The sequence below is a fragment of the Alligator sinensis genome, unplaced genomic scaffold, assembly GCF_000455745.1.
Source record: "Alligator sinensis unplaced genomic scaffold, ASM45574v1 scaffold301_1, whole genome shotgun sequence".
In the NCBI taxonomy this organism is placed as follows: Eukaryota; Metazoa; Chordata; order Crocodylia; family Alligatoridae; genus Alligator; species Alligator sinensis.
The window spans coordinates 58687-85105 of NW_005842035.1; the positions used below are offsets into that span (position 1 = coordinate 58687).

Below are 26419 nucleotides of genomic sequence, written 5' to 3' on the forward strand. Positions count from 1 at the left end.
ACCTGGATAACCTCTCCCTGGAGAAACACAGCCCTTAAAGGTGGATGCAAGTGGCTGCATTGCTCCACTCAACTGTCTAATACAAGGCGTCTCAAAAAGCCGCACGTACATGTGCATCCATGCACCACTCGGGCCGTCACCCTGGGTGTTCAATAAGCACCTACAGGAAAATGCATGGTAGGTTCAGCTGGCGGTTTTCCAAGGAAGCAAGAATCAGCCCCAATGACCATTCCTGAAGGATGCATACTTATTTTGGGAGACAGCCTGTATTTGTCAGCATGTGCCTCTGCTTTACCCACCTGAATGGAAACCTTGTGAGGAGAACGTGCTGCTTTCACTTCATAGAGGAAGAACACCAGGCCCTGCTGCAACCCCTTTGACCCCACCGAATCCTCTCCGGTCCTCCCCTCTCGCCCTAACAAATTGATTCAAGCAAAACTGGTGCCCGGAGCCAGCACAGCACAGGCAGAAAGCTCAGGTGCTACCCAGGGGTCTAGCCCACACATGCACAAAATGCATTTGCTAAGAGTCTCCCCCAGCCCGCGTGCCAACCTAGCACGCCAGCAGAGGTATCGCTGCCCCCCTGAATATGCAGGTTTGCTGTGGTCTATACAGTCCCATCCCCACCGTTCTCCCCACACCCATAATGCCTGCTCCACGTGCTGTTCCCTAACACGTGCCACCCTGACCCCGTCGAGAGCAGCAGTGGAGCTAGTCTGAATACAGGGACTAACAAGGGGCAGGCTGAAGGCAACGTCAGCATACAAATAGGAAGATTTCCAAAAACCTGCCTCGGAGACAAGCTCTTGGGGACTTCTTAGTGCAAAACCCAGTCACCGACAGACGGTGCCTACATACAGATTTAAACTCCGTGCTGCCAACGAGCTGGACAATCTCGACCGGAGCACGTCTGTGCTAGCAGTGCTTTTACACCTAGTCGTGCCCCGAACGCTGGAAACATGGAGTCAAAAGACTTAGCAATACCATTTTGTACCCTGCTGCTGCACTATGAAGCCCTTGCGCACATGGGCTCGCATCTGAGGCTGTTTCAGTTTTGGGAATTCGGCTAAACTCCACCAGAAGCCTGAAAAAATTGGGGGGCACGGCTTGAAAACAGGGATATTTTGCATGAAAAAAACAGACTGCATACTTCTTTTCAATCAAAAGCGGCCATTCAATTAAAAAAAAAAAAACAAGGCACGGCCTATGGAAACTGAGCTGTATCTGAATTCAATGTGATGCCACATAAAGCTGTTCCCACGTTTCAGGGCAGGCCTCCCAAAGCACGTCGGGACTGATGGGAACATTTTCCAGCTCCTTCCATCAGGATGGGCATTGCTGTATTAACATATTCATACAAAATCAAAAGATTGCTGGGGGATTTTTATTTTTTTATATATAGATATAGATACACACACACACACCCGATTCAATTCTTGACCTAATACGAATAGATTTCTTCTATGCGTATATATTTTTTTTTAATTAAAAACTTCATATAAACAACCTAACTTCAGCCTGAATAGTCTACTTGCATAGCCTTGGCTGGGATGATGTAGTTGGGGCTGGTCCTGCTTGGAGCTGGGGGATGGACTAGATGTGACCTCCTGAGGTCTCTTCCCACCCTTATTTTCTATGATTTTATATTGCATTAAAATTTCCTCTCCCCTTTGTCTCTCTTTTCACACTGAAGTCTCTTTGGGGTAGGGATTCCACCTTCCTCTGGTTTTGGAAAGTATCTAGCAACTTTCAGGTGCTCCGGTGTCCAATGCTATGAAGCTGAAAGGCTGTTTCACATGGGAAAGTTTGCAAAGGGGAGTGGGGGAATGGGGCTCTCACTGAACTGAAGCTGAAAAGAAGGACAGCGGCTTTTCTATACGGCTTAAGTGCCCGCTGCCTCACCAAATACAGGGCCACTGCCTCGACGCACCATTTTTTATTTAAATCGATTTTTCCTTTGAAAACAACTATCCAAAAACACCCTTGCATCTGCCACTTTATACAGCGCAGGGAATGAGAAACTGTATGGATTCAACGTTTGCCTGCTCAAGGCAGCACTGCAGCGGGGAAAGAAAGATCCGCTCTACAGCAGAACAGGCCTTTCCGAAAAATGCGCGTCGGGTCTATCGCGGGATCTAGGCTCGAGGCAAGACCCGCAGGGCAACCTTTTTGGCAGACAGGGCACAAACGAGCCCTATGCCCTTCTCTGCGTGCCACTCCCATCCCCTTCCTCTGCCTGATCTGCTGCTCAGCTTTCTGCTCCCTGCCCAATCTGCTGCTTGCTACTTGCATGCGCATGCTACGGGCTGGCCTCTCTCACACCAGATGACAACGGTCCATTCTGGCCTTCAGCTGGGCATCTCTTAGCTCAGCTTTGTGTCTCTCCTCCTCCCCTCCCTTGAAACACCTAGCTTTCAGGCTCTTAGACAACCCTCCCCTGTGCTAAATTACTACTACAGCTCTTTTAATCACACAGCTGGCACATCAGGTATAGCAGCAGATCCCCAGTTCCTGATGTGGATGCCCCTTGAATAGGCCAGCTTAATGCAACACTTGGGCCAGGCCGAGCACATCCAGATGTTGCTGAACAGCTGCCTGGCTTCCAACACCGCCCAGCCCTTTGGTGTCAGGACAGCTCCTAGGCGCATGTTATACGACATGTCTGCCCCGCTTCTACGATGTTAATGTAATGCACTTTATTTAAAAAGCTGCATGCTCAGCTAGGCAGAGCCCCCTTTGCCATGCGGGACAGCATGTCTTTCACTGAGAGGGGATTTCTTCCATACGGCAATGCAGTGCAGGCCAGGTTGCCCACTTTGCTAACCCATGCTGCCCCAATTCCCTGGTTTCCCCCCATCTCTCTGCACTGATCTGTTGACTCATGTGCATTAAGACAGTGGAAGTGAGCTGAGGGTCATTTCGATCTATGTAACATAGCACTCAGCTTACAAGGGCCCATGTCTGGGCTTTCAAGTGCTGCAGCAACTCAAACATGCTTACGTGGCCAACTGCTGAATGATAGTAGGAGCGATGCCAGCAGGTCGAGGGCAGCGATTCTTCCCCTCTATTCAGCACTGGGGAGGCCACATCTGGAGTCCTGGGTCCAGCTGTGGGCCCTCACTACAGAAAGGATGTGGACACATTGAGAGAGTCCAGCAGAGGACAGCAAAAATGGTTGTGGGGCTGGGGGACAGGACTGGTGAGGAGAGGCTGAGGGAAATGGGCTGATTTAGTCTGAAGAAGAGAAGACCGAGGGGGATTGAATAGGAGCCTTCACCTCCCTGCAGGGGGGCTGCAAAGAGGATGGAGCTGGGCTGGTCTCAGTGGGGGCAGATGAGAGAAGGAGCAATGGGCTCAAGTTGCAGCAAGGGAAGTTGAGGTTGGTTACTGGGAAAAACTCTCTCATGAAGACAGTAATAAAGCACTGGAAGAGGTTACCCAGAGAGGTGGTGCAATCTCCATCCTTGGAGGTTTTGAAGACCCGGGTAGACAAAGCCTTGGCTGGGTTGATGGAGTTGGGGCTGGTCCTGCTTGGAGCAGGGGGTTGGACTAGATGAGCTCCTGCGGTCCCTTCCAGCCCTCAATTTTTATGATTTTATCCTTCCGACATGCCTTCAAATATTTCGATCACTCCACTGCCCTGGATGCTCAAAAAAATGGAAGTCATAAGGACTCATTCTTTGGAAAATAAGGAGAAACCAAAGCTATCCAAGCTCTCATGTTATGCCAGAATGTCTCTGAAATGGAGCAGAGGCATCAACTTCAAGAGTGAAAAAGAGTGAAGAGTTCAATCGGATCTAATAAAAATTACATCAAACATCAGAACAAGATGCAATTTTTTGGGCAGACATGAAGGGCAGGGTTTCTTCAAGAGCTTATGTTATACCCCCTCCAGCCCCTGGCAATTCCCCCACCCTCAGAGATCCTTCATTGCTTCAAATATTCCCAACAGGTGGGAGGTATTGTTGCAAATAAGAAAATTTCATCTTAAAGAAATAATAAGTAGTGTAGCTGCACTGAGAGAGAGAGAGAGATCAGCCAGTCACTTCTACAGTCTTGTGACCAGCTATGCAACCCTGGGGGATTTGGGTTATTATATTAGAAATGACTCACTAAAACCCAGACAAGTCACCTGGGCTCAAATCTTGCAAATACTTAATCACGTGCCTGACTTTAAGCCTACGAGTTGTTCCTTTGAAGTTAATGAGACCATCAACGTGCTTAGAATTAAGCACGAAGTTACTGGCAGAATCGAGGCATTGCCTTTGGAAAGTCTACGTTCAATTCCCATCTGGGACGGCGTCTCCTTCCAGCGGTGCCAGACAATGGTGGACTGGGCGATACCCTAGGCAAGACATCCGTCCACAGACCAGTGTGCCCATTCTCTGCAGCAGGTGAACCTATTGCTTCGCAGGAGGAGGGAACACCAGCATCTGCAAAAGGTGAAACCCCTGGTAGCTGCAGGGCCTGCCAAAGCCCATTTCATGCCTCCTTCTGCCATGTCCCGATTCCAGCCAAGAGAGGAAGAGAATCAACCATTTTGGACCATCTTTCTGAGGCTCAGCTGCAGAGGACAGGTTTGCTTCCTGTTATGTTTGTGCTATTTCAGGTGGAGCTGAACTGGCACGCTCCATCTTGCCAGGCTACCTACATACTCCAACCAGCCGGAGGAAACGCGGGCCGAGTAATCTGAGACCGAACTTCTGGGCATGGTTTTTAAAAGGTGCAAAAAACAGCTCTTAAGTCATGCTGATAAATTCAGCAAGGGAAAACCCAAAGCAATGATGAACTGTTGCATGAACAAGGTCTGGGCATGGTTTTTAAAAGGTGCAAAAAACAGCTCTTAAACCATGCTGATAAATTCAGCAAGGGAAAACCCAAAGCAATGAAGAACTCTTGCATGCTAGGAGCAAAGAGCGGCAGCTAGTTTCTTCACCCATTGAGCATTTCTGTGCTCACTACGGCATCCTCGGTCACCAGGCGATGGTTATAGGACAATCAGGGTGTGGGCACGCTCTGCCAGGCTGGTTCAAGCACTGGGCTTGCAGCGCCAGCTCTACGCAGCTCAGGGACGGGTTCCCGTAACTGCAGTAAGCAAAAGATGTAGTGGAAAGAGCAGAGGACCAGGGACCAGGCAGGGCTGAGATCGAGCCGACGGGATGCTCGCTTTAGCATCCTCATCCATATGCCACTGGAGCCACAGGGACTAGCAGCCATGAGACCCCCTCGCCCACGGACAGGACGAATGGGCTAACACGAAGGGAGCTCACAATGGAGGAGACAACGGGCCGTCTAAAATGGCAATGCACCGGATGCCTTCTTGCTTTCACGAAGACCCCAGGGGAATGCTAAAATGCTCCAAAATCCTCCGTGCCAACAGGCCAGAAAGCAGGACTCAAGGAGGGATGGATTTCAGCAGAAAGGATCCCCAAGTTTGCTCCCTGCCTGGGCTGACTTGCTTCAGTCCTCCATCAAAGCTGGCCATCTTGCAAGGAGAACAGCTACGCACAAACCCAAGCGACACCGTGTTAAAAAAGGCGAGGCAAGGCCTGGCCAGGGACCCACGTGTGGGTTTGGGGACAGGCTCAGAGCTGATGCATAAGGTGACTTTAAGGGATCTGCTCACAGCTCATTGCTAAGGGGTGGCCCTAATGGAGCCTGAGCCGAGAGGGCTGCACGACTTGCAGAAGCCAAATGCAACACAGGGAGGGTGAAAAGTAGGTTGGGGGAGACTTGTTTTTGCTCCTTTTAACCCTTTTTACACCTGCTTGACTTCATGCCCTGTACTTCCCTTTCTATCCTCCAGCGCCTGACAGTCAACGGAGATGGGCTTGGATTCAGCATGCCCAATTAGGAGGCACTGTATAAGGGACAAGGTGGTTTAGGTTGCACATTTGTTATATGGGGATGGAGCAGCTCTAGAGCTGTGATTCTCAACCGGGGTGACAGCACCCTGGGGTGCCTTGAGATCCTTTGAAGGGCGCTGTGGGCGTACCACGCAATGTTAGCAGTGCGGTGCTGTGACATGTGGGAATTTGATGCACACGATAAACCCAGAGGTTTCAAATAGGAATCCAGAGTGGCACAAACCTGCCCTATTGTGGGCTTTGAGTTCTTTGCCACAGACAAATTACTCAAATCAGGCTTAAAATTAGTCAAAAACGAGTGAAAACTAGGACCGGGCATTTTCCAAGGGGGGTCTTGAGTCTCTCAAGAGGTGCTTTGAATCTAGTAAGCGCTTAATAAGCCGTGCCCCTTGGGAAGCACTGCTTGGCAGAGTCAGTCATGCCCACACTGACATCCTCCTGGGCCCTTCACAGGAAAGCTAGTCCCACCTGGACTCATAACCTGAATCCGGCACCCACCAGCTCTTGTGTCCATGTTCAGCTCCTCTCTCCCCCGTGATAAATATAAAGGATCCACTGACTTTCTCAAAGCACGCTGGAAACCCTTAGACGATCCCGTGCGTCAGCCCCAACACCCCTCCTCATTCAACTTGGGTACCAGGAAGCTTTGCACAAAGTCGAGGGCTTTTGCAAAGGGCTGCACTGAAGCAGGCATCCAAACGGATGAGCCGAAGGATGCACAACCCGACTATCACTGCTCTGAGCTGGGGGGAGCACGCAGTGCCTCTGAGGGGCTCTGTAAAGGCAGAGGACGATATAAAAATCTCCTTCTGCAAGCTTTTAATGCAAAGCACATGCACAGCAGGAAGATGGCAACAGGGGCAGGATCAAGACGCCCACCGCGCGATGCCACATGCTGACAATGTGGAGCAGCATGTTGCCTTCTAGGAGGTGCATCATTACAAGGCAACAACCTACTACGACGACCCGCTAAATGCCATTCATTCCCTGGTAGGGGGGCTGGGCTGCAAAACATCCCAGATGCAGATCTCAAAGACGACCCATTGCCATGCTCGTACATCCACGGTCTGCTCTGCAACACGCCAAGGGTCCACTGCTCCTACTGCAGCTGCAAGAAGGGAAGAGGATGCAGCCCTTCTTCTCCGCCTTGGCTTCCTTTACCCCCCTTTTCCCCCTCATTAAGAAAGGGCAGATCCGTCTCCGGCTCGGCGCTCTAATAAACCAGGGCGTGAATCACACACGCAGAAGAAGAAAGAAATTAAATCCGTCAGGCTCTCGAAGCAGCTGCAGCAGTGCCATTAAATGCACCACTAAGGTGAAGTAAACAGGAAAATTACTCACATGTTCTCCCCCCACCCCCCGAAGAAAACGGAGATGTGGGCAGCACCCATCAAGGAAAAGCTTTGGAGCAGGCAGAAGCATTCCCAGTTTCTACATAACTGCTGCAGGCCACGGGGGAAGAGGCAAGTTCGAACTGAGCTCTCGACAGCAATCAAGCACCGCGGCGCCTCTGGTCTTGTCTCGTGCATACCTTACAAGTAGCATCATGTCTCCCCAACTCTGTTTCCCTGGCAGCGTGCACACAGCCACCTTGTTCCTTCGCTCGTCTTCCAGAAAGGGAGTCCTGCACACACGCGCGTGCACACACAAGCTGCATGGATCTTCAAAAATCGAGAACAGATTTATGGCCCTGGAGCTGGGGGGGGGGGGGGGGGGGGAAAGGGGGGGAAAGGGTGACTCGTGTGTTCCTGCCAGACACGGGGCAAGACCCCTCTTGCCCAGCGGATGTTGAGCTTTCGCTGGTAATGTTCAGGGAAACGGCGGAGTTGGGTCCGGTTACATTTGAAACCACTGACACGTACCAGCACGTCTCTGCCAGGAGCTTCGTTTCCTGCTTACGTTATGTCCCTTTTCCAGAATTGCACCTATGCAAATTCTCTTTTCCTCCTTGCGAGTCATTGTCAATCACGCAGGCACAAACACCGCCGCGCTTCCCTACCCAGGATGCATCTAGCGTGGAGCGGCAAGGTGCCCGGGTTATGGCACCAATTCTGGACCTGCTTAACCAGAGTTGCTGGTTAAGCAACTCTCGAAAAACTCTCGAGAGTTAATCTCTCGAGTTTTTACACCCACAGGAGAGGGCTTCGGAGAAGAGCCACGTTTTTTTTCCTCGCTCGCTGTCAGGACTCATTTGGGAAGGGAAGGAGAGACCCTTGCCTGGATGAACACAGGTGCCACCGACACCGAACGCATCCATCTCTGCCTGCGTGCTGCCCTGGCCAGGCTTGCCCGCCAGACCGATCCGTGGCACTGCATTTCTCACTTCGGTTACCTACACAGAGCCCACATTTAAGTGCTTTGTATAATGTATTTCTATGACTTTGGACACAGAGGTGCACTGCCACCAATATCTGCCAGCTTTTGTCTAGGGTTTCTCCAACTCTTCAACCACCGATGCCCAGAGACCCAGATCAACGCTGCCCTCGACTTAGTTCTCCCCGATGTGGTTTTTCAGGAAACCCATTTTCAGAGCTGGGACGTGACTGAGGACGGTCCTGCATCTCATGCCCCTCTTTAAGCATGGGTGCCTTGTGCTTCCTGGGACAGGTGGAGAAGATAAGGTAGACATACCTTGGGTTTGCCAAGATCCACATTCAGGACCTCAACCACTTCACTGCCCGTCTGTGCTGCTGGGCAGATGCCCTCCGACCCTTGCCAGCCCCCTTGGAAGCAGCACATTTCCCACATCCTCCTCTCCTCTCCTCTCGCAGTCAGCCCCAGGCCTCCAATTTCCACATGCTGGCCTTCAACATGTGACACCCACCGGCAACCCTACGCCGTGCCACTGCAACCCTACAATTTGTAGATCAAAGCACCTCCTCGCCCTTCGCAAGGGCTGTTTTACAGCAAGACGGCGAACAAATTAGGCGAGGAAGGGCTTTGTGCAAAGCGAGAGGCGGCATGGGAACGAACTTTGCAATTAGCTGGGGAAGCTTAACGGCGCTTCAGCCAGGACCGGCAGGAGGAGGAGAGGCCAAGACAAGCCTGCCACGCAAGCTAAACGGAGAACCACAAAGGAGAGAAATGTAAGGCCTCCGGTTGTACAAGCAGACGTGCGTGTGAAGAAACTGGGGCAACCCTACTGATGCTACAGGTGTTGGCAGTGATGCAGGGGCTACTGGGCACTTAGTCTACAGACAAAGTAGTATGAATTAGTCTAATTAGCTCGGCCCAAATAGCCCCCAAATTTGGGCTTGCTGGGCCGAGCTAATCCGATCCACTCCATGCACCTTGCCTCCACGTGCCAACAGAAGATGCTTCGCCAGGCCACCGACCTACTGAGACCAAGGGGACCAAGAGCAACCTGCCAGACACTGGGCAAACCGATACTGCAGTTGGCCTTGCAGGTCACACAGGACTTTTTTTAGTGTCCACGCTTCAAATCTAGTCTCTTCTACAAACAGGCACGACTGGGAACACAAGCCTTGCGCCCGTCCCGAGAGACGAGCACGTCCTCTGCCCCTGCAGAGCAAACCGTCTCCATCTCGTTGCAACACGCGGCCCTCGAGACGTGGCGTCCACACGTGCATTTCTTCAGGCTGATGGGGAGAGCTAAGGAAGATGCTGCCGGCAGCACAGAGCTCACTTGATATCACTACCCGGGGGCTAGCGAAGAGTGGGGGCCGCTCTCCCGGAAAAACCAGAACATGCATAATTGGACAGCCGGGTCCATTCGAAACAGCAGCGCTTTCCTGCAAAACCAGCACTTGTTGCCACTGAATCATGCGGAGGGGGAGCAGTTCCCTGGGGAACGGCCCAGTTAATCAGATTTCTCAATTAACCACCTCCCAATTAAGTGAGCTGTGCTGTAATTGGGGATGGTTATCACCTCCCTGCAGCCTTTAATTTCATTTTGGGGCTGTCGGCGCTCCTCTTCAAGATCTTTTTTTTTAATTTTTTGGCAGTGGGAGACGCAGAGGCGAACGCAGGTGAACAAACAAGACCTGCAGTTGCAACACCGGAGCAAACGACCGGCTCATATTTTCTAGCCTCCCGCCTTCGGTACAGGCTGCAGATGAGGAGGAAGGCGTATAGCCTCCGTCGACTCTGGACGTCCCATCACACACCACGCTGCAAGGACGGGGAGAGGGGGAAGAGGGGACACCACTGATCCTTGCCCCTACATGCACTCCGGCTTCTGTCCTGAAGCATAGGATCAAAGCACCCTACTACCGCACCCAAAGCTTGTACGGTAGCATGTGTCATTATTGACAACGCGCTATCAGATGCTCAAATCCAGGCAGCTGCAGGTTTAATGGGCTACTATCTAGACTAGAAAGCAGCAAACATTGCCCTGCTGCTGGAGAACAAAGGTAGCACACAAGCAGCGGGCGACAATTCATGCAGCAAATGCCTTTGCATTCTCCCAGGTTTTCATCCGATAACTCGTCCTCCCCGGTTCATGGGCTCGCTCACTATTCGGTCAGGCAAGGACGTGCCAAACGCCAACTGGGGCTTGGCATAGGGCTGTTCCCCTCCATCTGCAGCGATCCTCCAACTCGACGCCAGGGCAGCGCCTCGGAGCCAGGCAGGATCCGAAACGCAGTTTTGCGCCGACAACCAGGATTCACCGGGACCTGGACCCTGCCGAAAAGCCCCCGAGGGGCGTAAGCGTGGCCTTGCTTATGGTACACAATAAACTTGTTGTCCCGATTTCTACCCTGGCAGTGCAGCGGGCCTTGAGCAGAAGACAGCTCCTGCCCTGAAGATCCTACAGGTTAAAACAAAAAACCAAAGGCAGAGGACAAGCAAGAGCAGCCAGACACAGAGGGGCAAATGAAGTCCTAGCATGGCAGCTGGCCAGCATCAGCAGAGCCATCTAGACCAGTGAGTCTCAACCTGGGATTCGTGACACTCTGGGGTGCCTTGAGATCCCTTCAAGGGTGTTGCTGCATGTTTTGGTGTGCAACCACGGCCCCCCAGATACACGCGGAGATTGCACACGGGAATCCAGAGGGTCAGGACATCCTGCCCTGGTGAGATCTGTGCAATGGAAGAATTGCTCTAGGACTTTTCTGTAGTCAAAAAAAATGAGCCTCGAGTCTATCAAGGTTGAGATTCACTGATCCAAATGGAAACCATCACCCTTTCATTTAGATGCAACGCGTTTACTCTGCAGTCACATTCACCCCTCCAAGGCTCTCTGCCGGGGCACCCCGACAGCATGCTCTAAATCCCTGCATCTTTAATCCTTTAATTAGCCAAAAAAAAATTGCTCCTGACCTCTTCAATCAGCTTAAGCTCATTTTCTGCTTGGAGCGTCCAACTTCTGCAGCTAGGGCTTTCGCCACTCAAGCAGCCAAAAAAACGTGCTCTCATGCTGCCTGGGAGCAGCTTCCCCATGTGCCTGCTATGCAGGGTGCTTTTATGGGACGCCCTATGCAAAAAAAAAAAGGGGGGGAATAAAAAACATCATTTCACGGTGCCAGCCAAGGCTTAAGGGGGCAATTAAACGATGGCTTTGGGGGGTGGAAGGCGGAGGCTGCAGCAGGCAGTGTTGGCAGGTGGAGGAGCCCAAGGATGGGAGGGACAAAAGCAAGGTGAGAAGCAAGCCTGCAAGTCCCGTGAGCCGCGGGGGCCACCCAGGGGCCCGTGCCCCGGCCGCCCTGCGCTCGTCTTCGTGAGAGCGGCTCCAAAGCAAACAGGAAGGCCCGCACTTCTGGCAGCCCCGTGCAAAGAGGTTGCACCAGAGAGAGCGCCTTGAGCAACAGCACAGCCCGGCAGGGCCACGGGGGCTTTAGAGAAGCAGGGTGTGGGAGGAGGAGGAGCAGGCCTGCAAGGCAGAGGCGTGCTGGGAAATGCACCCCGAGCCTCTCCCAGCCCAGGGTGACCGGCAGGGGCAAGGCTTGCCCACCGACAATCCCCATGGAGAAGCCTTGCAAGAAAACAAACCTTCTTGGAGCCCAAGGGAGAGAGGGGTTTTGTGGTTTTTTTCCAACAGAGCCGAATGTAAGTGGCTAAATATCACCAGGAGCCTGGCTAATGCACGCAGCCAGGTACGTTTACTAATGCAACAAAAGCACGACAGACACCAAGGGCTCTGCCTCTATATGCCCATCCTGCTCCAGGCATTAGGGTCTTTGCAGACAGCAGCAGCCCGAGCTTGCACCCCTCCACATCCCGACATCGAATCTCAGCTTCCAGCCCGAAGACAGCTGACCCCGGGCTTTGCACGGACACATTCAGACCATCAACCGGGGCAGTCTGCCAGCGACCAAAGACCCCACAAACCATCCTGCTCCGATTCGGGACTAGCCCTCAAGTCCGATAATTGCACACATCTCTGCCGGTTCTTGGTCAACATGCACTATCACGGTAATTACACATGCGAAATAGGCACACCCTGGCACGCGGGTTTTATGGGCCTATTTTGTTCCAAAATAAGGAGGTTGGTATTTGAAAAGGTGCATTGCAGATGCTACCGATTTGGAGAACTGCTGCGTGCTACAGCAATCCCAAGCATGCTGTTAAAAGATGGATAAATGAGCCTTTCCAAGGGCAGTTCCTGAGCATGAGGTCTATATTCACTCCTTACAAACCTAACAGGAACAAGGTTAGGGGACAAATGGGAATGTGTATTTGAGTACAATCTCATGTAGCAACGCTTAAGTGACCTGGCCCCAGGTATACAGCAAGTCAGCAGCCAAGTTCGCTAATAAAAGGCACATATCCCGACTCCCGTCACCTATAGTCCAGGTCGTCTCCCCAGTACGACTGGTGCATAGCTCCTCTTAACTAGCAAGACATTTTGCTTTTATCCAAAAAAACCCCATCCAGCTATTTTCCAGTATCTAGATGAGCATAAAAACAAAAAACCCGCACCAGGTTCTGCGCATTGCAGTGAAAAATGCTAATCAAATTATTAACGGGCACAGAGGTCTTGATGAAGAAATCAAAGCTCTTGAGTAAACGCGGAGCGTGATGTCTCCCGCTCCCTGCCTCCCCTCCTATGTGTATTCAGACATTTTTTGCTGCGCGACAACATGTTTGAACAGGTATCGAGATACAAACAAGTCTTGGCCCCATCTCCTCCAGAACAGATTGGTTGCAGATGTTCTCCGGCAAGCCGCATCTTGCCTTCTGCAGGAACATTCATCTCCAAAACACATCATTTCACCTACTTCGCCTGCAGCCAAAACTCAAAGGTTATTTCATTTTTTTCTTCTATTAACTCTTCACATCACTACAGCTGTGCAAGCAAAAGAAAATCCTATCTGGTTCTTCAAGACGTGCAAGGATAAGTCCTGCTAAACTTCGATCGAGGTGACCGAAGGGGGGCAGTGGCCGTCGGGTTTTTTTCACCGGCAATAAAGCAGTCCTGTTATATTGCAGAGCTGCGTGCCGACATATTTTGCACCGACTGGGACAGGTCAGACATTAGCTCATGCCGTGGCAGGTGAGTCAGTGGCGAGTCAGACGACAGCTTCTCTTAAACGATGCTTTAGGGGCAGACAATCTCTCGCAAGGTGGAACCGTGTTGGTACAGCCGGTGGAAAAAGCTGACGGAGGCGACGGCGACGCCTTAATCTATGCCTTGGCCAGCCCTTCCCACGGCAATGAGAGGCATCAACCGGCCTCTGCCAGGCTGGGAAATGGAAGATGCACCAGTGGTAGCTCAGGACAGTTGTAGACCACATGCATCCGGATGCAGGACTGGAGGGGACCACGTGGGTCCGTGTCCAATCCAAGCCACCAGCTCACAGGGGGTTAAAATCCCACAGCAGCCCCGTTGAAAACTGTGGCCAGGATATATGGTGAATGCCATGCAAGAGAAAACTCCTTTAAGCAACTGTGAATCCTGCTACAGTTCTCATAGAAATCCCCTGGGTGAAACCCTGCCAATTTTATTCTGAAAAATAGTGAAAAATGGCACTGGTGTACTGCGAGCTAATGAGCTCTGAATGAATCCAGGAACGCATTTAGCTGACACTTTTTCTTCCTCAATGACCAGCCCTGCAAACACCATCTAGAAGCTGTGTGTGACCCTGGGATTTTCCTCTCCTTCGAGCATGAGCCAACAAGAAAGATGCCACATGCAAACCTAGCTCCATGAGCACAGACCAACTTGCACTTCCCCGGCTGCATTTGCACCACGGTTATGGGCTGGAGTACCTCGGAAGACGCTGAATTCAGTCTCTTCTCCCCTTCACGGAGCTCACAGGACTAGAAAAGCAGTAAATGCAATTTCTGTTGCAGAAGGCAGCTGCTTTTGACGGCCAAGACACCAAAAAAAGGGCCCGTTTCCCACTCTCACTTAAAAAAGATACACTCTATTTTCAAGAAACCCTGTTTTACGGCAAATGCCTCTAATGGATACAGCAATATGCCATGATCTTCTCTTGTACAAGTACAAAGTGCAAAGCATTGGACAACTACCTACAACTTTTTCCCCCCCCAGTGGCACTTTGGGGTTCACCGCTCCTTTATATAGGCAGGTGTCTGCAAGGATGATTTTTAGCACCACTTCTACCCGTCCCTGCACTGACACCCAACACGGACTCCAAGGATGGGTTATATGATTGACTACAAATGATTACCCCAAGTAGCTGCCAGCAGCAGAGATGGGAAGCAAAGCTCCTTGTGAACAGATCACCATCCAGCTGGGTGGTGAACATGATTTTTAGTATTCAGGACCAGGAGAGCATCTCAGGAGGAAAAGGGGGAAGGCATCTTTCTCCTCTCCCACCCGCTGGCCATAAGGACCAAGATGTTAGCGCATCAGGATTCACCAATTGTACCTTAAACGATCAGTCAGGCGACGTGGCAACCCCTAACGTCCATCCATCCATCCCTCATGAGGTTGGGCATGGAGGTTGAGTGGGTTTTCTTTAGTGCTGCTCTGCATACCCCCTGCCCCAATCTTCCTCATTCAGGACACAACTAATATTGGTGCATCAGGGATGGCGGGGAGATGAGGACAACCATGTCATGCAGCTCAGGAGCAAGTAGACCTCGACCCTTCTCACCCTAGACTCGAGAAAACTTTTAACGTTCTTGGAGATAGCATTCAATTCCTGTCCATCTCCTTTTTGGGCTTGAAAGATCCCATTCAACTGAGAAACTGCTGTCAGGACAGGCAGAACCAAGACAAGGCAAAGACATCCCAACTCAAGCCTTCTCCTTACAACATCAGGTGAGGCCAAGTCAGCCTCAAGGTGCCAGCCACACAACCTCTTTTCCCATTTTTCCCCCTGCATTTGTACCTTGAATTTTAAAATGGACCTAAAAGGGATTTTTTTTTGGCCTGGTCAAAACCCCTGCAAGAGAAGATGTACCAAGTGCATGTTTTATGATCCGTAATAAGATCGTGCTATAGGATGCATCAACCAGAGCAAGGTTTCTAATTCTTGCTCATGTTGGTCAGTCTGGTGTATTCATACATATATATACACCAAAGAGAGAGACGTTCTGTTCAAGATGTCCTGGTGTGCAAAGCAACAGAAAAAAAACAACCCATCACCACGCGAATGCAAGGTGAGACAGCACCACACGCATCGCACTGGCCTCTATGCAAGCCCCTTTCGGGCTGGTGATTGTGCTAATTGAAAATGTGGACGCCACCTACCACCTTGACATAGCTAAAGTCTTACAAAAGGACACTGCTGTGCAACGGGAGTCTCTTCTCTTCCTCTACAGGAACCTGCCGTGTCTGGGGCATCGCCCGATTTTGAGCAGAACAAGGTCCCAGCCACCCCCGTCTCAGCCTGGTATTCTCCTGAGCAGCAAAAAAGGTCATACGCCTTAAACTCAGTCCTGCAAAAAAAAAAAAAAAATCACACCCCTCTCCGAGTCGTGCACCTGCTGGTGCGCTGAGCGGAGCGGCGGTCCTTTCTGCAGCAAGGAGAACAAGTTAGCCAGGTGCATAACATTTCCACTGGACTAAGAGGGGGAAACGTTCTCCCGACACCTCCCCATGGATGATTCACAGACCGTGGCAGGGATGCAATGCTTTTTTTAAGCCATCACGCTCCTTGAAATTAAGGGAAGGGATGCATTAACACAACTGGCCGAACATTTGGATCATTAAAGCTTTTCATAGAAAATGACGGTGGAAGGGACCTCAGAAGGTGCCATTTAGTCCAACCCCTGCTCCAAGCTGGACCAGCTCCAACTACATCATCCCGGCCAAGGATTTGTCTACCTCGGTCTTGAAAACCTCCAAGGATGGAGACTCCTCCACTTCTCTAGGTGACCTGTCCCGGTGCTTCACCACCCTCCTCGTGAGAAAGTTTCTCCTAATATCCAACCTCAACTTCCCTTGCTGCAGCTTGAGCCCATTGCTCCTTCTGTCATCTGCCCCCACTGAGACCAGTCCTCTTTGCACCTACTTCAAGTGTTACTGGTTAAATTATAGCCACCACCTCCCACCAACTGACCACTTATATAGGGGGAAGTGTTCACTATTGTATACGTGCCCAGAAGCAAGAAGGGCCAGTAAAGTTTCAAGAGAGAAGAAAGGCTCCCTGGTCAACAAGGCGCTCGAGTGTGAATTTGGGACCTGGACCGATGCCCTGTGAAACCCATTTTGAGTGCGATCTACGGGTCATCCTCCCTGGCCAACTATTTGGGATGTCACCTGGGATGCATGGGGTCTCCTGTTCAGGAGCGCATGGACCTCAGATCTCCAAATCGCATGAGCAGACAATGATGATTGGTTTTGATCATCAAATCAGCACATGGTCTTGGGGCTGCCCATACACATGTGTGCGCACACACGTGCAAAAAAATGACCATTTCAGAAAATCTGGTTCTTTGCATCTCCGTTTCCCCATCACTGATATGGGGATTTTCTTAGCATCTCCGTTTCCCCATCTCTAAAATGGGGATTATCTTGCTGATTTACCTCCCAGGCAGGGGTGTTGCGAGGATTAGTTAAGTAATGTTTCTCCAGTGCTTTGGGGATTTAAAGGGCTGTGGATGTCCCATGCCTTCTTTTTATACGTGCCAACAAAAAGCAAACCAACCACGCAAGACAAGAGGGGGCAGGGGGTGTCACCATTTTAGCCTGTTGCCATCACTTAATAAGACGCCCCCCAAAGTCCAGCTAGCCAAAAGCCTCCTCCTTACCACACCGAGCACCTAGAAACCACAAACCCTGCACGGCTTCTATGTGAAAGATGGCCTCTTTCCAGGTCGTGGCTGGTCCTTGTAAAGTTAATTCCTTTGGTAATACTGCTGGAGGCACAATGGCATGTTTGGTGTGTGATGTTTTCCTTTTTCACACGGTGATTTTTTTTATTTTTATTTTTTATCCTGAATGATTTCTAATCCAGGCTTAGGAGTCTCTTTATTCCTTTCTCATGAAAGAAGGTGGGGGTTTTTTTGGGTTGCATCGGTGACAACTATGTTTAATTAACACTTTTTTCTTTCTGCCCTGGACAAAAAAATATATATCTATATCTTCTCATTAAGAATCAAAGTTGCTCCCTCTCTTTTTCCTGCCCCCCCCTTCCTTTTTCAAAGCAAGACTCTGAGATGGATAAAGCAGGGTAAAGCAGAGAGTTGCTTTTCAACCAAATGGGGCAGCTTTCTTGCATGGAAAGCGTGCCCCTCCCAATAACACCTTTCCCTGCTTGCTGACCTCAGCCCTCTCCGTTATTTGCTTCCCTGGGATGCTGCATCCTGCATATCTCAGCAAAGCACCAAGGGTCACCCGGGAAAACCAGTACTGACCTAGGCAAGCACTGGGATCCAGCCACCAGCAGCAGATTGCAAGATAAAGAACAAAACCGAGGTTGGTCCTGGTATGGTTCAGGGTGCAAAAATGTGCTTGGTGCAGAACAAATAAGTCGAATAATGTCTCACCGGAGCAGGTGATCCAGGACATGGCGTTCCTGGCACCCTGCATGTGCTTCCCCAAGTCTGACACCAACCCCCTGGATGATTCAAGGCTAAGTTACTTCCTCCGTCGTCTTATCCTGTGCCTTGCCGACCCAACGGCAAGCTGCATGGGGCAGGGACTGCTGCTTATTAATGCCTGGACAGCCCTCGAATAAAGCAGGGTGCTCTCGGTGCAAGGTGCTCGCGCAACATAAATACTCAACAGCAGCAGATCAAATGATCGGCATTGCAGGAACCGACAGCAGCTGTCTGAAGGGCACTTGGGGAGACCGCGCTGGCCCGAGAGCGTTTAAAAAGAGAGGTGTCATGAAGAGAGTCAGGAACGGCAACCACCGCTCTCAGGCAAATTCCCGAAGCCAGAGTAATGCAGGGCACCGTTATCTTTCGTGAACAACCACGTGCAAAAAGACGCCACGGACAAAAGGAAAGTGTCCTCGGAAACGTGGCGCCGACCCAGTATCCGATGAGTTCACATCCCTCGGGAGAAAGACGCAAACACCAAAATAGACCTGCAGGCCCCTCCTCAACTGGTTCTTACAGGGGAACTGGTTCTCACCAGGTGAGCTAACACACAAATATGTTTCTTGAACTCCAAAAAGGAAACTCCTGCGGAAGCTCACAAGCCAAGCTCCCCGTCTTTCTAGGCAGACGACCTGGGACAAACTGTGGGTGCATCAGAAATCCTACGGCCTTGCTGCTGGGCTCTGGGCTGACAAAGCCCCTCTGGAAACAAATTTAAGGAGACTTCAGAAGGAGCATTTCCAATCTGAAGCATGGCTGACGGCATCTCTTTAGGCAGGAGTCATGGCTGCTTTTGAAGCCGATTCCCTCTCGACTCCCGTTTGGATTTTGCTCAGGTTGGCCGCACGCTGGAAATGCCCGCGTTGGACGGCAGGTAGCAAAAGGTCTCTAGAGACCCAAGCCTTATGCAGAGCACCATCCCTCTTGTCTGCATTTTAATTTAATCCAACTTCCCCTTCCCTAAGGAAAGACCTAGGCAAAAGGTTACACAAGCCCTTAGTACCCATGCAGCTGGGTTGACTACTAGTGTAGGCCTGGTGCCCATCTCCGAGGTGGAAAGAAGAGTGAGAGAGCACCATATCCAATGTGAGCAGGAAGAAAACTCAGATTGTGAGGACCTGATGATCTGTAAGGTCCCTTCCAGCCCCTAGCACCGATTAAACTATGAAACCAGGGAACTAGAAAGCCATGGACAGTCTCTGCTACAGTGATCTTCCATAGTGCACAGAGCAGGGCAAACCAGTGCTGTCCATGCACCAGCCCAGCATGCTCCGGCTATAAAGTTCTTTACAAGAAAGTCAAAATCCTTGGCAAGACCTTCTTTTTCTCCCCTCTTTCCCACTCTAAAAATCTAAGAAGGTCCAAAGAGCCAAGACGAGGACTGGAAGGGGATCCCCTGGGTCATGATGTCCTAGTCCCAAGGCACAGTTATGTTATTAAATGGCAAAGTTAGCATTGCCGGAGCACAAACGGTCAAGACATATCCCTTAAGATCGCACCTTTAATGCTGCTCCTAGGCCTGACCAGAGCCCCTGCTGCTCTCTCTGCTCTCTCCCAACCCCAGATGCACAACACCGAACACCGGGCAGCAGTGAATATGAGAGGATGCCCCTCTACAACTGCAGCATGGCATGCACGTGAGGGGATGTAATGAAGAACTGCTACACTCCGATTTGAAATAAGTGCTACGCAATCGTGTAATTAAGAAGACTTGTACACACAGTGCGGGCAGAAGTAAGATTAGGCACGTCTCCAACTTCACGGATAGCATGGTTTAGTGAACCTGAGTTCACGAAAGCTTGTGCTCTATCTATCTCATGTAGTCTATATCTGTATATCGATATCTAGATATAGATGTCCATCTATCCATATCCATATCTATCTTATGTAGTTAGTCTGTAAGGCTCAAATCTGCCCTGCCTTCTTTGGAATAGCTTAGCAATGTCTGCAAATAATTGCTTTTGCCCGAATCGTGGAAAATGAGGGCTAGAACGGACCTCAGGAGGTCACATCTAGTCCGACCCCCTGCTCCAAGCAGGACCAGACCCAACTACATCATCCCAGCCAAGGCTTTGTCTACCCGGGTCTTCAAAACCTCCAAGGATGGAGACTCTCCCACCTCTCTGGGGAGCCTTTTCCAATGTTTTACTACCCTTCTCATATCCAACCTAAACTTCCCTTGCTGCAATTTGAACCCATTGCTCCTTGACATTTCTCTTATCAATTTGTGCGAGCAGCGGTCAAATCCCTGAGTGTATTAGCAAGGGACGGAGCTATGCAGATGATTAGCAGACTTGCTGCACATTCAATTAATATATCAGAAAGTAGTCTTGCACATAGTAGTCTACAGTCCTATCAGAAACCTAGGCTCCATGTTCACCCAGTTTTATAACACAACCTTGCAAGGACCAAACCCAGCCTACTGGAGGGTAAGAGGATAAAGCATTAGTGCTGCCAGCATTTGCAATACTCTGAAAACCCCATAACACTGGATGGTTTCCTTGACTCCTTCAGCTTGGGACATTAAAGGGATTGCATTTACATTTCAGCTCTTTCTACGGGGAGTGAAGAGAGAGATAACCACCCCCCACACCTCATCACAAACCATCTTGTGACTCGATCAGTCATTTGTAAGAGCCCGAGCTTCGGCAACGCTGTTAACTCGAGTTCACCTCCGCTCGTTGCTTTAATTTTTGATTTTCCGATGCAATCGGTCTACTCTGCAAGGCAACTGGTTCTGCTAGTGACAGGCAATTGCCAAATCCTCCGCAGGGAAGGTCTGGGCGCTTTGTCCAAGTGGGTGGGACAGCGGCGCACGGTTCTTCTTTGTGCAGAAATCAAGTCTTAGGCACAGCGCCTCTGAAACATCGCCTTTTCTTCAGAAGTGGGAGGCGATGCAGCTACCTGGGAATTCGCCGAGCGCACATATCCCACAATAAGTGACACATCATTTGCAGCCGATTACAGCTTCACCTTAATTGGAAGGGCTCTCACACATACTTAATGATACACCCTTGTCTTCCCATGACACAGTCAACCCTGACACCATGTGCTCCTTGAGTTTCCTTTCTCTAGATTTTTTGCTTTCCCACGAGTGCCAACTTGCTCTCCGTAGCAAAGAATTGCTTCCCCTCCTCAGGAAAACCCAATGAGATTCCCCCCCCCTAAAATCTGTATAGTTAGGTTACTCGTTTAACTCATGTTCTCAAGCAATTAAAACAAATGCAACAAGAGTCACACAAGTCCTCTACAATCTACTCTCAATTTGTCACCCTTCATGATCCCGATGCTGAATACAAGTGAGCAGCAAACTTGATTAGACAGCATGTTTTTTCTGGAATTACTTAAAGGCAGGAAAGATTTCAGAGACGGGAAGAAAAAAAATTAGCAAGATGAACCAAGCGGGAGCCGCTTTTCTAGACACACGGAGCACCGTTTTCATCTCATGGTGAGATTTCAAGTCAACCTTCATGCAAGAAGCACACCTGGGTCGATCCTCTTAGTAAGAGACTGGGGAGAAGGCAACTTTATTTCTGTCCCTATTTCCATCCCAGCTGTAGCAGCAGCTGGAAATGGATTCCTATCCTAGCAGGGAAAGGTCCACAGCTGGCTCGGACACGCATTTGCAAGACGTGGGCTAGCAGCCTTCAGGAGGAAGCTGCTTACCGAAAACATCATCTAAAAGGCACAAAAGCATGCACATCCCAGTGAAAAACCAACCGCAGTTGGGCAAGTCATCCTACTTGCAGCTGAAGTGGGAAGGCATCATTCTGCAAGTGGCAGGCAGATGGACTCAGTGACCCGTCAGCCCTTTGACACCTTGCTTTTCTACACCTCACCCTTCCAAGCAGCTTCTTCCCCTCCTGGAAGAAGAGTCATAAAATAGCTGTCAAACCCACACCCGTCGCTCCTGGGAGCTAATCTAGTGACTCAAGACCCGATGAGAACGGCTCCTTGATGCCCTGACGTCAATCAACATCCCCGATCCCAGCAGGACAAGGTGGCTCACCTGCTCCCAAACTGGGGGTGAGCAGGACACAGTGACCTGGCTCCTTTTCCCAAGGTTGCTGCCCTGGGGAGCCACAAGAGAAAGCCAGAAACAGGGCTTGAGAGACTTAAGAGTCTTAATAAGGGTGGGGCCATACAGTAATTAAACTTTTTTAATAGGTCATTGTAAGCGCAAGAGACTCTTCCAGTCAGGTAAGTTCCCAAGCTGTCATTAAAGAGAAAGGAGATGACAGGCATTAATCACAGCACAAGAAGTCACATCAAGCAAAGGGGGAAGGGCAAGTGATTTAACAAGGAGTCCAAAAGCCCTTGCATTACAGAAGTATGGAGCAACCACCTGCTCTTGCATCAACCACTTGGGTACATTTCCCTATTTCTAAGGGCAGCGAAGGAAGCCTCCGGTCCTCCTCTACCCGCCCCTGTAGTAAAGCAGCCATGCACACGCGCTACCTATTCAAACGCCCATGTGAAACGAGTTGGTGGATTAACGAGCAACAGGGCAGAGCTCTGGAGATGGAAAGAGATGCCCAAGTGCTGCAGCCACAGTAAAAAAAAAAACCCAAAACACCCAAGTGGCACTAACTCCATGGATAGCCTCTGCAGAAAGGCCGCGGGGGGTTGTCTACACTACACCGGGCTTGCAGGGGTAGAGGAAGCAGCTGAGCCAAAGCAGCGCGGAGCCCTGCCCAGCCTGGGTGGAGTCCGAAGCGATCACAACTAGACGGCTTCTGGCTCCCAATCTGGTTTACATCTCCAGGCAGCATTGTGCAATGCAGACATACCCGGAGTTACCTCTTTGTCTCTAACACAGTCCACTCCAGGGCACAATTGCAACACTGGAGGGGCAGCGTGGGAGCAGCTAGTTCCCCATCTCCCAGAGTCCCGGCGCTCTGAGGAGAAAGGGCGTCGCTCCGTCCGGCTGCGAACTGCAGCTCTCTTTCCTCCACCGTGCAATTCGGTCCTTCCAGGCGCTGCATCTACACCTGTATCAGCTTCTGGCAGCAGAAGCCCAGCTCTATCGTGAGATCTGACCCCGAAACAAAAACCAAAACAGAATCCTAAGCACAAGCTGAACTTTGCGTTTGCAAGGGACAACTTCACGTTTGCAAGTCCCTCCACTGATATCAGCAGGCTTACTCAGATGCTCAGCTGGAATAAATTTTGATTGCTACCACTGCAAGGGAACATTTAACTGGACTCAAAAGACAGTTCCTGCTGGGATTAAAAAGAAAAATACATGGAAAGCTCCAAGTTTTTTTTTTTTTAAGCATATTTTTCATAACAGAAAACCCACAACTACCCAGTTAGCATGAACTTAAGAGGAGGTAAAATATGCTCGAGGTCTTTAACCCTTGTAAAAAAAAAATTAAAAACCATAAAAATAAATAAAAATCAACTACCCTCACAACCAAGTTTGGAGCAAAAGAAAACAGGGCAGGAAAGGATCGTGGATGTCTCCATTGACACAAGAGCTCATCTTGGAGCAGTGAATACATGTAAAGGATGTGGTTCCTTTCCACAGAGACATTATAGATTCAAAATTTAATTACAAATTTGATCCAGATAGGGATTATCCTGCTTCAGGCAGGGGGGTGGATTGGGAGGTCCCTTCCAGGCTACTTCTCCATGATAACTTGTTGGGCACCAAGAAAATGCAGCGCTCCTCTCCAAGTGGCACCGTGGCCCCTCTCGCATAAAAGGTAATGCACTAAAAACTCAAACTTATAGTTATTTGAGCCCACAAAGCCCGACAAGGACCTGGCCAACCCCAACACCTCTGACACCCCAGCTCAGGACCCCCCAGTTTATGAAAGAGAGAGTCTCATAAGATCACGACTGCAAGAGCGAGAGCTCGAACCACAAAACGTGCCAGAAGCCATGAGAGGTGTCGGCAAGGCTGGAGAGCAACCCCTGCTCACAAGGATGCAGAACAAGGAGGAAAAAAAGCACGGGCACCGAGCGCGGATGGACAGCTCTACCCCGAGGGTTTGCAAGTCACCACTTTTGCAACGCCACGCTCGACGCGCCAGATGTGACCGAACCCTGCTGGGGTTTGATGGAGCCGAGCTGGAAGGATGAACTCGCTCTTGCTTCCAGGCAAACTTTGCTGCGGTCTGCCGAATTGGTCATGCTCCTACATGAGAGCTGGCAATCCACATACACACTCTTACTCTCAACTCTCATACTGGAGGCCAGGTCAGACTGGTGCAGACTGGGGGGGTGGGTTGCCTTCCTTTGAGACCCCTTAAGTGCATATTAACCAACCTTTACAGAAGCAGGATGTTGTCTGCTGTGGTTCCCCTGCTTCACATGTTGCAGGTTCAGGTTTGATGTCTTGCATTAGGGTTGATGGTCGTTTTACAAAGAGGTTAGGTGTCTGGGAGGGTTTCCACAGGGCTGATGTCTTGTGTTGGGGTTGATAGTCATTTTACAAAGAGGTTAGGTGTCTGGGAGGGTTTGCATGAGGCTGATCCTGCCTCAGGCAGGGACCTCTGGAGGTCCCTTCCAGCCCCACATCTCTATGATTATAACCCAGGGGACATATTTTGGGAAAAAGCATTTTAGACACTTAAGGCATGTTGTTTTTTGTAAACCACTACCAAGAAGTAACCCAGATAAATTCCTCCTCCGTGATGCATTGCATTGCCCACGGGTCCCTGCAATCTCCTAGCAGCCCGACAACCTGCTTCCTAATTCTCCCCCCTGCAGCCGCCTTACCGTCCACGTGGCCGACTTGGCTGTGCTGGACTGTTGAAATGATACGTCGAAGCTGTGAGGTCCCGGGTAGTCTGTGTTGGAGGGGATGGCCGGGGAAGGCGAGAGCGCGTCGAAGGTGGAGCTGGGCTGGGCGTAAGGCGAGGGCGCCGTGACGCTGTTCTGAGCGTGCTCCGTGTTGTAGGGGCTGGTGGAGGAAGAGCCATTTTGAATCTGCTGGTCCATGCTGTTCAGGAGCCCCAGGTTCGTGTACTGCGGCTGCGGAGGGAAGCAAAGCATTTGCGTAAGCACGTGCTCGGAAGTGCTCATCAGGCTCATGCAGGCGCCAGTTCGGCATTCCTGCCAGCCCTCTCAGTTTAGGATCTGAGAACAACCTTACCAACATTTGCTAGCAAGTGAAACCCCTCTCCCCTTTGCAGCATTCAACCCATTTTACAGATGAGCACAATCGGGGGGGAGCCAAAGTCATGATGCACGATGGGTCAGCTCTGAACCGACAACCCCGTGCCGCAGGTTGGAGTCATACCACCAATAACCCTGTACAGACCCCTCAACCCTCCGCTTGCTAATGAAGGGACACCGTGTACCCCCCCCCACACAGATCCTCAGCTAATTCAGCAAGGAACGACGCTGTCCCCCATTAGGGCTCTGCAACACGTGACCAAACGGTCGTGACACGATGCATCACATTATCCCCCCATCTCATCAATCCCACGGGCCCCAGCAGAAACGCATCAGGGCTGTTTTCACATCGCAGGTCGACGTGGAAAGCTTCCCTCCCCATGGGTGCATCCCCTAGCACATTGCAGGTGCACCAGGCAGGCCCCACTGCCCCGAGCAGCACGCAAAGGCAGCCTGTGCAAAGTAGGTGGTGGCGAGGAGGAAACGCCAGCAAGGGAGGGCGGACTCATGGCAGGGCACGGTTACACGGTTCACTTATCTTTACAAGCCTATCTTGTTTGCATCTGTAATGAAAGACAGGAAGCTGCTGCTAGCTCTGGGTCCAGGAAAAAATAAAAAAGAAAGAAAGAAAGAAAATCAAAGGGCACCTCTGGACACAGCCAAGGTGGGCACGCAGGCAGCGGTACCCACAGAGGAGAGACAAGGTCCAGGCGTTTCCTCATTCCCTGCAAGCACCTGTGTTTCAACGGCCCAGAGAGCGGAAGCAGGGTGCATCTCACCCCCACCCACCACATGCGTTGCATACGGGCTACGAGAGCTCCCCACCTCCTTCCCTTTCAGAAAGCTCCCTTATTCTGAACAGCTTGCCAAGGCTATGCTGTGCACAAAAAGGGCAGCTCCTGAAACCGAAACACCGGCTGGTTCCAGATAGCAAGGTGTATAATTAAAACGATCAGCAGATCCTATAAGACATTGCATAAGTGTTCAAGACCCCAACCTAGCACGCTGCGGGCTGTGCATCGCGGATGCTTTGGGGAGCAGGGTCTTCTCAAGCTCCCGGCTGGCATTGCTTAGGACGGTGTTCCCAGGAAAGAAAAATGGCAGTCCGCCTGCCAGGCTAACGAGCCCGCTGCTCGTTAGCTTTTGGGTTCATTTGAAACACTCCTGCTAGGCTGTCTTGAGCACACAGCACCCGAGTCAGCACAGCACAGTGGACAAGACACCGGGTTATAACGGAGCTCTTTCGAGCCCTACGCCGCGGCTTTGCTAGCGACCTGCTGATACCCCGGGCAAGTCACTTAGCCCTTCTGCATTGCTGCTTCCACATGCAAGTGCTTCGTGGCAAAACCTGCCACCACTCTTCTTGCTTAGCTTATTACTTTGGGCTGCAACTCAACGATGCCTTGCCTTCTAATCTTGGATGAACCAAGGATGCCCTTCCTTGCCCTGGGTTGCTTTTCCCTCCCTGCCTCAGTTTCCCCTTAAACTAAATGGATTTCAGCAGG

General features: G+C 50.8%; 1 protein-coding gene across 8 annotated transcripts in view; it reads right to left on the bottom strand.

Annotated features, from left to right (window-relative positions):
• The window catches only part of TP63 (tumor protein p63), a 120757-nt gene that overhangs the window by 31787 nt on the left and 62551 nt on the right, over positions 1–26419 (bottom strand). For all 8 annotated transcript variants that reach the window (XM_025202731.1, XM_025202732.1, XM_006022406.2 and 5 more), the window contains one exon: positions 24516–24770. In XM_025202731.1, coding sequence (XP_025058516.1) covers positions 24516–24770 — 255 coding nt within the window. The remainder of the gene's footprint in view (positions 1–24515; positions 24771–26419) is intronic.